Source organism: Cyprinus carpio, chromosome A25, assembly GCF_018340385.1.
Source record: "Cyprinus carpio isolate SPL01 chromosome A25, ASM1834038v1, whole genome shotgun sequence".
Taxonomy (NCBI): domain Eukaryota; kingdom Metazoa; phylum Chordata; class Actinopteri; order Cypriniformes; family Cyprinidae; genus Cyprinus; species Cyprinus carpio.
In genome coordinates this window covers 7,331,840-7,344,957 of record NC_056596.1, presented here as the reverse complement: position 1 = coordinate 7,344,957, position 13,118 = coordinate 7,331,840, and the positions used below count along the sequence as shown (strand labels likewise).

The following is a 13,118-nucleotide window of genomic DNA, read 5'->3' as shown; positions in this document are numbered from 1 at the left end:
AAGCCCAGAAGTGGTATTTCAGTCGAGAACGAATTGTTCTTGTTCACTTTCAAGTGCTGACTCATATTTCTGTCTCTTCCTTTAGATGCAAGTGACTGTCCTAAAGGACTGATATAGCATGAATATGTAGCTTTCGAGTAGTGGGTGTGAAGAGCATTTTACTAGTTAAACTACTACTTTACGAATCACTGAACAAGTCTGAACAAGACTCAGAGCAACAAAGAATGAGACATTTCATTGAGAACAAACTCAATGAGTCGCGAAAGATAGACTGGGCATCTATGTTTATTTATGCTGACCAACTGACTATTGGTCACTTAGTTTGTCAAGTGAGTTAATCGTGATCTCAATGAGAAGAAAAAGGTGCAGACTATCTATGAATATATTGACTTGTAACCAACTGTGGTTAAAATAATGTACTGTACTGAAACTCAATGTACTTTGTTTATAATTGTTATGTTTTGAAGCTGACAAAGAGTGAGGCAAAAATATTTTTTTTTTTTTTTTACGAATCGGACTCTCGCACACACACATACACACACACAAACACACACACAAACCTTGATGATCGCAACCTACTGACATCGCTTAACAGTACCTAAACAAACCAAATCTTTTGAGTGAAGTGATTCAAAAGATTCGAGTCATTGTCATTAATCAAAATCCCTACCACAGTCGCAGAGATATATTGTGGTTCGAGCTAAGCGGATGATACCCACTGAGTCCCCCTCCCTTTGTAATCACCGGCTAATTGTCCCAGTAAGATCTGGCAACCTGGCTTATTAACGGCGATTCGCGCCAGTAGAGTCCAGTCGTTGGTCAGACAGGTCTCGTGCGCATTCCCCCTCCCACCGGGGCGAAAACTGGAGCAGCAGCGTGCCCTCAAGAGATATTCCGTACTACATGTGGTGGCATCGATATAGGTTTGTGCCACTGCGCCCTGTTTATGCTTAAGTTATCACTTACCGCTATGAGCGCTAAACCATCGGGGAGCAATGTGCAGGGGCAACGTGTCTGCCAACGACGCCCGGGGTCCCAGGTAAAGCATACCGTCCGTGTGGTGCCCCCCGCCCGTTTCTTGGTATCCATTCCCGCTATGAGCGGGATCCGAGCCAGACCCCCCTCCAGCTCTGTCCGAGTCTGTTCCTCTGGGGGTGTAAAACCCGAAGGGCACCGTGGCGCTGTGATCTATGCCCATCCCCGCCACGGAGCTCACCGAGCGGCTGCGCAGTCCCATCGTGCCACCTGGCCGGTAGTGCCCAAAGTGGGCCGAGGGTGGCACCGCGCTGTCATCTGTCGAGACACCGGGAAAAGCTCCCCGGGGCCGCCCCGCCGTACTCTGTTTGCCCCCCATCCAAAAGTATCCGCTAAATATGGGTGGGGGTGTCGCGGAAAGGGTGTCACGGATCTCCCTGCGGCGCTTCTCGAGCCTCCTTCCAACAAGCGACCAAAACAAGCGCTAAAATCCGCGGTTGTCAAGTCTGACTAACACAGCTGTGTCTCGCAGACGCAACAGCCCATTTTCCTGGTCGAATCATGGACTTAAAGTCTTAATAATCACCTTAGGGAACAAGGGGGTGATAATAAAGGCGTTCGCGCTAGCAAAAACGCAACACGTTCTCCGCTTATAAGCAACTGACAGGACAGCCCAAAATCACCACGCGCAACAACACATCCGCAGTTCTCTGAATGCAGAAAGCTCTCTCTTATTCAGAGAGGAGTGACTCAAAATACACCAGCCATGATACCCGTACAGTGCACACGTCCAGGTCCGCTCGTCCTTCCTCTGTCTGCCTGGAGATTCGGGTCAGCGTGTGCCGCTCCCCTGCACGCGCAGATCCGTCCGTGCGCTGCTGCTGCTGCTGCTGCCGGGAGACAATAGAGGCGGTTACTGCGCATACGCGGATTAACAGCGGCGAGATGTGCTGAAAACGCGAGCACGGATTTACAATATCTAGCCCAAACAATCAATTATTAAGAAGTTTCCTGTCTTTTTTTACGCAGACAGCGTCTCGCCTCCAACAGCCGCTTGGTGATCTGAATATGGTGTTAAAGGAGGACAGAGATGTGACCCAGTAACGTTGCCGTAACGAAGTTAACACAGAGGCGGCACTCAGACATGATTTAATTTAGGTACTCCTCATGTTTTCATCTGCAACACTTCAGTCTGAGGCCTAATAAATGCTTCAGTTGCTATCTAGAGGAAAGTGATAGATTTTCATCTCCATAATGGGGCCAAAGAATGAGAGTGTATGTCAGCAGTCATGAAATCTCGGGGCATTAACTGACAGAAGGAAAACCATAATTTATTTTAAAGATCACAAACTGATATGTGCAAAATGTTCTGTCATTTTCCAGTTTCAAAGTACTTTATTGGCATGATTGTTGACAAATCATTAAATGCACACACACACACACACACACACACACACACACACACACACACACACACACACACACACACACACACACACACACACACACACACACATCATAATTAACAGGAAAAAGTAAAGTAGTACAAAAGTTAAAAACAATATATATATATATATATATATATATATATATATATATATATATATATATATATATATATATATATATTATAAATTATATAATATTATTATAATCATATATATATTGTCCACAGTGTGACATTGCTCAGTGCCCTGAACACATTATAGACACACACACACACACACACACACACACACACATATATATATATATATATATATATATATATAACAAATATAAGCCATGCTGATAGATTGCAATATACAATCAAATAATATGCAATACAGTCAAATAAACTTTCAGTAAGACAAAGCATCTATGCTGTATTATACTCATCACTTGCAGTAAATCAATATATCATGCTTATTAATATTTCTGCATTCATAAATTATGTATGGACCACATCACTAATATCATAGTGTGCATTGCATAAATCTTTTAAGTAGACATGATCTTGTAAACAGGACCATAACAACCACAGACACTGATGTAAATGATTACATTTGGTTCCCCTGGGGCTATTTAAAATTAGCATAAAATATATGATTATTATATTATTTCCTACTGCCTGCCTATCTCACAATACAAAAACATTTTAGTTAAAGTAGTCTATAAAGTGTTCAGGGCACTGAGCAATGTCACACTGTGGATTTTGAGTAGCTTATATAATGTGCACAATAAATAAAACCATAATTTATGTCCTTAGAAAGATGAAATAAAACAGAGTACTGAGTCTGTTCTGTAAATTTGGCTGTTACCTTTAGACCTGCTATTCTGTCTTTTCTCTTTAAAAGAAAACAGTGACCTGGTATTGCCTTATGGTGAACTTATTTTTCACATATTTGTGCTGTAAATCAAAGTGGATTTGAGTATATAATGTCATTTATTTGAAGATGAAGAGCACAAAAGCATGTGTCAGTCCAGATAGATTTAATACATTAACCAGGACCTTTAAAGAACAGGGACACTCTAATTAAGAATAGAACTGACTTGCAGTTACGAAACAAAATCTTAAAGTTTCATTAAGTGTTCACTTAAATTGTGTTGTAAACAACTTTTGAATTTACAACATACTAATAAGATGTTAATATTATAATTCTCTTTAATGGCAGGCCACTGGTAAACTATTGTTATGTTTAGATAAGAGTATTCATGGAATGATATTTAGTTCTAACTGACAGACAGTGGTAATCACTGCAATTACAGACTGTTTCGTGGGTAAATTAAAGCTATAGCGACATCTGACGGCCAAAGCGATAAATTCACATGATAGATTTATCAATCAGTATGAATACGTTTTATCCACACAAACATAATGCACAAAGTATTATAAATTTTTGCTCCTTATTTTTAAATTGTTTTATTTTTTCTAAAAAGAGCGTTGCTGATTAAATTTTTTTAACATGTAATAAAATAAGTAAAGCAGCCAACCAAACTAGATTTTTTTTTTTTTACTGACCTGGTATTTTCTCTTTAGCATATTTTTAAAGTATAAGTGTTCTGTAAATAACAGAGGATTTGAGATGCTCTCTGTCTTCATCACTCTGTTATCGACCGCTCGCGCCTGTTCGATGCTCCCTGTGCTCGATGCTCTGTTACTTCTTCTCATTTGAAGTTGCGCGCCAAATGCTGCTATCACAGTGCTTTTGTTTTGACATGTTCGTCTTTATTTTACTGTCTCTTTATTTGTGTTTGCTCATTTAGAGATCACGTATCTTAAACAATAAAAATGGACTTGCAATCCTACATGCCCGTTCCTCCGGGTATCAGAATGGAGGAGAATTTCTTCTCTCTGGATGATATTTTGCTCTCTCACGAGCGACTGCCGTGCAGGACTGAAAGCGCGTTCCCGCGACTCGGGTTCCTCGAGAAATCCAGCGAGACCCGCGACATACCAGAGGTACTCGTCTCGAATACATTTATATCTTTAATGTTTTTTTTAAAACAAACATAAGAAGGGCATTCAATCACATTTCGAACACTTTTGTGAACAATAGGTTGAAACTAAGTTTGTTGTATAAAGGTAACATTAAAACTGCTATTCAAATGTTATTGTTTTAGATCTTGTTCCAGATCCGGAGTCCTAATCTATGAAAACCATTAAAAAATTCTGACGTTTAAAATATATATATATATTTTTACAATTGTTTTTATACATTTTTCAAAAAATGTTCTTAATTGTAGCATAATTTTCCAGACGATCAACAATTTTTTTTATCACCAAGGTTTTATTATTCTGAGTGAGACAGCAGTTTAAGTGAAGAGCATGAAAGATAAATATCTCTTCTGTGCATTTATTTTAATAGTGCGTCTAAATTTATCAAATTGCGAAAATATATTAACTATGAAGTTAGCCTTAACAAGACAAAAGTTGTTTCATTACACAAATGTTAACTTCCATGACTGTTACAAATGCAAGTGGCACTGATAAATATTCATGATAGAAATTATGTTGTTGACACTAATATCGGCACTTGCAAAAAGTCGGTTAATTTGGTTTGATGTTGGACTGTGTTGCATGAATAGACAGTTCTTTGCATACTCATTAAATATAAGTCCCTGACCAATACATATTTGTAAGGTGGTTTAATGTCAAGTTCATATGAGAAAGAGGTTCTGTCCTTTCACACATATGTTGTGTACATGATTGGTTTATACACTTGTGTTTTTTATGGAGATGCCACTCTGGCTTGCCAAGGGCCTGTATGAAAGGAAGAGGCGAGTGCTGTCTGTGGAGCTGCCAAAGGTGTATCGTGAGGAATGGAGAACAGTGTTCGGGGCGGATCCCATTGTTGTAGACTTGCACAAAATGGGGCCGTATTACTATGGTTTAGGCTCCCAGATGCTACATTTTGACAGCCCAGAAAACCCAGAGATTGCTAATACCATCCTCCAGGTGAGCATGTCTATATAGGTAGTCATCCAACTCACAATAATGGCTGTAAAAAGCATGCAAATTCAAGCTAAATGATGACCATACAAGATATGAGTTTCATTTACCTTAAGCTGTTAGTAATGGGTGGTTAGAAGAAAGCTTGGCCTTGAGGTCCACATGCTGAAATCCTGTCTGTTTATGTCCTGTAATCCATCTGTTATTTCTTAGCTCAACCAGTAGAGGGAGCAGTGCGTTTAAAGTCATTACTAGTACTGACCAGTTGCTGGGCAGGCTGATATGTCATGTTGAACAGGACGTACAGTTCTGTAGTGTTAAATCAGTGAACACCGTTAAAGCTCCATGTTAAGTTTGGGGAAAATGAAGGACTTTGAATGTCTGCTGCATAGTTATTATGGCTGGTACTGTATATTGATTATTACAATATAACAAGCAGCTTTGAACTTTGTGCGAGAACATACATTCTTCTGTCTATAGAACTGCAAATACAAAAAAGTTTTAGTCGTGAAATTGATTCAAATTTATAAGTTATATTCTGCAGCTAAACAGACTTGAATGTTTGTTATAACTGATAAAAACTAGCTTGCTACTGTCCCTGCATCCTATATACATATATACACATGCTTCAATACATTTTATATACTGTCCCCATCTCTCTTATCAGACCTTCATTGGTCGTTTCCGTCGGACCATGGACTCGTCCCAGAACGCCTACAATGAAGACACATCAGCGCTGGTGGAGCGCTTAGACTGCTTAGAGAGGAGCTTGTTTAGAGCAGGGCAGAGTGGACTAAACGGTTTCCAGCTGTGGGAAAAGGGCCGGTCTTCTCACCTCACAGCCTCTAGTCTAGTTATCAACTACAGAAAAAGGAAAATTGCAGACCTGCAGGCCTGAAAGACTAAAAGATTACAAAGAAGGACTAAGAAGAGTTTCTTGTGAGTGTGTGAGAAAGTGGGTCACATGTATGATGTTTGTGTCATTGAGAGACTTGTGTAAGTTGCCTATGTACTTTTTACTGTAATATTTTTGTGTATATAAACAATATTTTAATTTTGTATGGTCAAAAATCAATTTGTTCTGTTGTTTTCACTCTTCGTTTCTTCCTTGAAAGTTCATAAAGGTCATTAGTTCTTTTTATCTTTACAAATATGTATTTTTTTCCCAGAGATGCTTTTATGAAGCAGTTTCTGATTCTTCCATTTATGGTTAAACATGTTTCATTTGTTGTTGTTTTTTCAAAGCCTGTGGAGTTATGAATTTGCTCATCATGGAAGTCAATAACTAAAACATATTAACAAAGATTATTTCTGGGGTTCAGACTGGAACGTTTTAGAATGTCCCACTGTTTTTAGTGATTTAAATATTGCGGTGGGTGATTTATATGGATTGCTAATGGCCAGAACTTGCATTTTGTTCACATATCTTTGTTTTATTCTTTTGAGAGATGGATTGGAACAGATAGAAAATCGACAGGCTTGTACTGCAGTTCTATGGATATTTTGCCTGCCAGGTCTTCGAATCAGTCATGTGACTGAAAACTATCAATGGAAGTGAATGGGTGATATTCAATAGTCAAATAGAAGTCCAATAAACTGCGTCCATCCATCATAAAAAGTATCCCACACAGCTCCGTTGGGTTAATGAAGGCCTCCTGAAGTGAACTGATGTGTTTTTGTATGAAAAATATCCATATTTAAAACTTTATAAACAGTAATCTAGCTTCCAATAACTGGTATGTGCGTACATGAGAGAGTGGCGTTCCAGCAGATGACGTAGACACAGCGTAAGCTCCAGGGAGAATACCAAGTTTTGTTTACAGGAGCAAAGAAAGCAAAGTTTCCTTTTTTTAGCAAAGGAAAACCAGTCTCCTCTTGGCTTATACCAAAATCCTCCAACATTTTTCTTTACAAATCCTAGTTTTGTACTTCTAATTCATGACCGGTGTTTTGATCTCTCCTCTTCCGCGTTCATCCAACAGTTGGTGGAAGCTAGAGATTACCATTTATAAAGTTTTAAATATGGATATTTTTCTTACAAAAATGCATCGATTCGCTTCAGGAGGCCTTTATTAACCCCCAAGTTGTGTGGAGCACTTTTTATTTTATGATGGATTGTCATAGTTTTTTGTACTTACGCTGGACTATTGAAAAATAACACCCATTCACTGCCATTATAAACCTTGGAAGAGCCAGGACATTTTTTAATATAACTCTGACTGTACTCGTCTGAAAGAAAAAAGTCATATACACCTAAGATGGCTTGAGAGTGAGTAAATCATGGGGTAATTTTCATTTAAAACTGCTGGTTTCTGATAATCCTTGAGCTCTTATATTTAGAATACTGGAGTTGACATGTGTATGCGTCATCAGGTTGCTTGTGTCTATGTGTGTGCGAGCGAGACTTATTAGCATCAGTAAACACAAGGACAAATCAAATCAAATCAAATCACTGCATGTCTCCACAATTCAGTGCCCCTTTCTCATCTCTATAAACAAACACTTATCCTTGAGATCTTATGTATATTTGAATTGGGTATCTCTTTTCTGCAGGATCAGATTTCAAATGTCTTAGTCTTCTTCATTTTAATGAGCATGTTTATGAATACAGAGTCCTAGCTGCTTGTTCATGTGTAAAATGTGGGTCAGCTGATGTTGACGGCCTCATCCATGATTTCAGGATGGAAGTTATTGATATGTCCCTCTGGGATGGTCATATCGACCTTGTATTCTCTCTGCAGCCTCAGCTGAGTTGGCTTGGGTAGGGCAGGAGGGATATATTGACTTTCTGAAAGGTCTAAACTAAAGAAAAATAACTCATTGCCCTACAGTTACCTTGAAGTTACATAATTTGGTGGCTTTATTAAAAATGGGGCAATGATTTATTTTTCTTGGGCTTCCAAGCACCCACCCAACATACTAAAAAACTGCATAGCACTAAAAAAAAAATTTATCATCTTAGAAATCACACTACCTATATAAGTTAAATCTCATTGTATCTACAGTAGAGTTAAAAATTTTAGGTTGCCGTTCCTTAGCTTCCTAGTGAATGTTGTCAAGTGTTTCACCATCACCCATGCTGGGTCTCCTAGAACATTACTATTTCTTGTTGTTGCTCAATGAATGACTCCTGACCTGGATTCACAGTGTGGCTTTTCTGGCATGAGCTGGAGATATACTACTCCTCTTAAGAGTCACGAACATTGAACTGACCCAACTACTGCCAAACAACTCTGTTAATAGTCTGTTTTTTTGTTAAGAATCTGTGACAGTGGCATTTACAGCTAATTTATTTACAGTGCATTAAAAAGTGCAGTGACAGTTCATTACCAAACCAAGGCTTCCACAGAGATTGTATGCAAGCACAAAGCAACGCTGCATATTTTGTGTAGACTGTGTGCTAGAACATACCATTGCTCCTTAAGATTGCATTTCATTTGAATAACACAGAAAATATTCTGATGTGAACTCAAAAAGGTTTTTTTTTTTAAAAAAGCACTGACGTATTTCCACAGTCCCTTCCTCTCTCAATAGACCTCTAATTCATTGTAGAATTATTCATATTTTTATCTGTATGAGAATCCTGCAAACAATTTGAGATCCCATCTGTCCTCAGCTGAGTGTGTTGCGTCTCTTTTTAAAAGAGTTGGAGGAAAAGTATCCACTACTGTTCCTATATCTGTCTTTGAGCTTCATTTGTGAGCTGATTTTCAGACCTTCCCGTTTGAAAAGAACAGACAGGACTTGGAGGCATAAGAGTGAGAGATGGAGAGAGAAACAGAGGTGTCAGGATTAGCTGTATCTAAGCTAACGCCCCCGCGCTGCTCTTCAGATGTGGCTAATCTCTCCCCAACTGGGTTTGCATTTGGTCTGAAACACTGGCTCAAACAAGCCTGTGCACTAAAGAAGGTGGGAGGATAAGAACAGTGATTTATCCCTCACTTTTTTATGTTTTTGATGGTGGAACCTGTGGTGGACTTCTAAAATGAGGAGGCGAAGTCCCCCCTCTGTTTTATTTTTTTACATTTTTTTCCACAAATGTATTTAGGTTAATGGCATATGGAATATTTTATATAACTTTTATTTGTACCACTTGGTTTTGCTAGCTTATTATTAATAATGAACTTATTTTCAAACTATTAGTCAACCGACCTTTTGTAAACACAACAGGTGAAAAATATTTGCATATGGTGCACCTTCAGTTTAAATGAGCTCAAATATGGCTCATCCACAGATCATTATTTTGAGTTTGTTTAGATTCCAACATGCCAAAACAGGTGAGATCTTTACCAAATTCGTTCAGTTTTATTGACTAGGCACTGCCTTCCTTGCCTTTTTGGAAAAAACAACCCTTGTGGAAACTCTGCTGATGTTGTATATGTCGGAATGGATAGGGTGTTGGAAGACATCGCCCTTTTCTTTCTGAGGTCCACTTAAAATGCCTCATTCATCTGTTTTGTTTGCAGTATTTCTCACTGCAGAGAGTGACTTTTATAAATAGGGTGTGAGTGAGTGTTGGATATGCTTAAATGGTGGCTTTTCCTGTGTTTTTGTATGTTTTTGTCTCACCACCTCTCTCCTCACCTTGTTTTCCATTCTCTCTATCAATGCCAGGTGGTGCCAGTTTGACGGACAAGTGCGATCAGGATGATGAGAAAAAAAACATCCATAAATATCAGTGTCGAGTGACCTGTTCTCCTTCGTTCCTGCTATAATGGAGGGGTGAGTCATAGCTCAGCTGTCCATCTCTCGTGTTCTTTTTCTCTTCATTCGAGTGGCACATCACCACATATAAGAAGCATCATGCTTCAGACAGAATCCAATTTGCATGCGCAGAGACAACTTATGTGCTGAAAAACCTTAGTAACCCCATAGCAACAACCTACAGCTTGTGGCAGTGATTTTTACATGGGCAACCACACATTGTCTTCAAAAAAAGTTACAATCTACTTCTTTTTTGGGGTGGTGTGCCATAGTGGCCAGACATAAGCTGTCATAGTATTGTCCTTGAGCAAGACCTAACCCGTGAGTGCATTTCTCATGTTTTTTTTGTGTCAATAATGTAGTATGTTTCAGACAAAATCCGGTTCTGCATTCAAGCATGTGTTGAGGTAATTTCAGTCTGCATGGGATTCAACAACAAGGTGCTGATTGCTGGCACAGGAAGTATCAGTTCTTTAAAAGCAACTCAAATCACACTCAAAGCAAAGTTGATTCTCCACTACCAATGCAAAGAACAGGCTGTAAATAGAAAATGTAAAGATTGTAGACCTAAATGTAATACTGAAATCCACACCAGGATTATAATCTCAATTTATTTCCATTTATTTTGCAGCCCTTATATGTGCAATGAAAACTACACATCACACAAGGCATTGCAATTGTGATGACCATTGTCTGGATTTGTTGCCTGTCCATTTTCAAGCAAATGATAATTAACAAAAACAAAGAAGAACATCTCTAAGTTACTGAACCAGAGTTCCAATGGGGATTCTGTCAACTTCTACTGTACTTCACCCTCTGACACTCCTTATTCTGACCATTCTATACTCTGGACAAAGATGTATAATATTGACACTCCCCACATTGCAGTGAGCCATCTGTGTTGCCTCTGTGATAGCACTTGCCTTGGGTATGTCTTGCTTACCAGTGAGCAGTTTAAGGTTGTCACATTGGCACAAATACAGACAACCAAATCTCAGATAAACAAGGAATCAAAACATGCTTAGCCTATCAACTGTGGTCCACTCCGCTGCCAGGTTTCTCCCAATTCACCACTTAAAACCTGGCTAGTGTCCATCTACTGTTCTAGACCTTTCCAAAAAAGGCAACTGACCTGTTTTCTCCTTATCGCAGAGCTAATACAGGGACAAATAAGGGTCAATTAGCCTGTGAGCCAAGAATTTGTGACTGTCTTTAATTTGCAACAAACAATGAAGCAGGGAGAAATGTATACTATGCTGCACTGTTGTGTACAGTATGTAGTGATAACTAACCCATAATTCCTAACGAAGGTAAACATAATTATTTAGGGCTGGTTCGAGCTAGTGTATTAGCAAGTTTTAAGTTGAAATGCGAGAAAGCAGCCTTCAGCAAAGAAGATGTCAGACTGCAGTAGATTATATGTGACATCTCTCATTCAGTCAACTCAACAAGTGTGCTGAAATACTGTAGGTATTTCAGGCTGTAACATCTCTCTCAAACATTGACTGGAGGCTGCCATTGTTGATTCAGTCACCAAATCAGAACATAAACATTTGTTAAAATGACCAGTAGGAACAGTAGGAACAATAGTGGGTTGCCATGTGCTCCCTTTCCCTCCTTGACTTTCAACTGTGCCAACAAGATAATGAGAAAAGTTTATTTAGATTCCTGATACTGGCTCCATAGTGGGTTATATGGACTTTCCAATGGCAAAAGTCCTTCAGAATTGCCAGGAAAAAGTTTTATAGCCATTTCAAATTTGCTGACAATTTCCAGCCAGAAGCTACTGGCTGAGTCAGACTAGCAAGAAACATTTCTCTCAGTACAACATTAAAGAATAATGAAGACAGTGAGACCGTAGGGGGAAACAAGGCTTGGTGCAATTTTTCCATCTTTTGGATGTGTTAATTAGGATATTGATTTGCTATGAATAAAAAATGCTCTTGGCGTCTTGCAAATGACAAACAGTTATCACACTCTATGTCATCTCCATCAGTATCTTCATCATCATCAATATTACCACCACCCAAAACATTTATCAATTTGTTTGCATCAAAAGTATGTAGTCAGGCATGCAGCTACTTTTGAATGACCATTAAAGATTGTGTAAAGCAGTATTAAATATGTGTTCTGAGTTTGTCACACCCCAGAAAAAAATGTGTTATTAACCACCCAGCTAAATCTGAATGATAAAAAGCTACCAAAAACTTGAAAAAATATCTATCTCTCCTCTCCAACTATAGCTGGTGTGTGGTGAGCATACTGGCACCGATGCACTGTGGCTGCTGTCTCATTATCCAGGTGGATGCTGCACATTGATGGTGGTTGAGGAGAGACCCCTTATGATTGTAAAGTGCTTTGGGTGTACAGAAATACACAATAAAGCATTTGCTTCATTCATTCATTCATTCATTCATTCATTCATTAGGGGAGGGGCCATGCTCAGTGGCTCCAATTCATCATCGAGACATGATTTCAGGCCCATCCAAAAAATCCTGAACACAAAAATGGTGAAAAACTGTTCTGGTCTAACTCCAAAATTCAGTACTACATAGTTCACAGTCCTTGTAACGTGTTTTCAGCAACATTTAACATGTTTAGAAACAATTCTCTGAATTGCCTTTAGATAGACTTTAACTGGACAATTTTATTGGTGTATTTACAGTATCTACCAACAAAACTGGCTAACTGGACCATGTTAACCAGCCTTGAACCCTTAAATGCCTCAGTGCATTGAGCCAAGCCAATTTAGCTATAGAAGGTATACTAGCAAAAACGGACTAATTCCAAGAGTTAGGGAGAGGGTAAAAAATATGCTTATTACAACTGTTTTTGGTGCAAGATTCATTGACTAACATTAGAAGTCTTCAAGGAAAAGTACAGATTGCTATAAAAGAGTCCAAAGAAGAAAACTGCTCTGTACCAACATGTGCAAGGGTATACATGTCTGTATCTTCAAATAATGCTGTGATAAGTAAATGTGGGGGTTTGTTATAGCAGTGTTTGG

At 38.8% G+C, this 13,118-nt stretch overlaps 2 protein-coding genes across 2 annotated transcripts in view; one reads left to right on the top strand and one right to left on the bottom strand.

Annotated features, from left to right (window-relative positions):
* LOC109051185 (E3 ubiquitin-protein ligase znrf1-like) overlaps positions 1 to 2,067 on the bottom strand; it is a 29,365-nt gene extending 27,298 nt beyond the window's left edge. Inside the window, exon 1 of the mRNA XM_019068739.2 lies at positions 967 to 2,067. Coding sequence (XP_018924284.1) covers positions 967 to 1,354 — 388 coding nt within the window. The 5' untranslated portion in view covers positions 1,355 to 2,067. The remainder of the gene's footprint in view (positions 1 to 966) is intronic.
* Positions 2,068 to 4,115: 2,048 nt separating this feature from the next.
* Positions 4,116 to 10,061, top strand: LOC109051343 (DNA replication complex GINS protein PSF3-like). Its single transcript, XM_019068892.2, has 4 exons — positions 4,116 to 4,417; positions 5,195 to 5,413; positions 6,075 to 6,346; positions 10,022 to 10,061. Exons 1-3 carry the CDS (start codon positions 4,247 to 4,249, stop codon positions 6,303 to 6,305), a joined length of 621 nt encoding a protein of 206 aa, XP_018924437.2. The 5' UTR covers positions 4,116 to 4,246; the 3' UTR covers positions 6,306 to 6,346; positions 10,022 to 10,061.
* The last annotated feature ends 3,057 nt before the right edge of the window (positions 10,062 to 13,118 follow it).

Coding starts and splice junctions, on each gene's coding strand:
- LOC109051343 (XM_019068892.2), top strand. CDS start 4,247: ATGGACTTGCAATCCTACATGCCCGTTCCTCCGGGTATCAGAATGGAG. Junction 4,418..5,194: donor AGACCCGCGACATACCAGAG/GTACTCGTCTCG, acceptor TTTTTTATGGAG/ATGCCACTCTGGCTTGCCAA. Junction 5,414..6,074: donor TTGCTAATACCATCCTCCAG/GTGAGCATGTCT, acceptor CTCTCTTATCAG/ACCTTCATTGGTCGTTTCCG.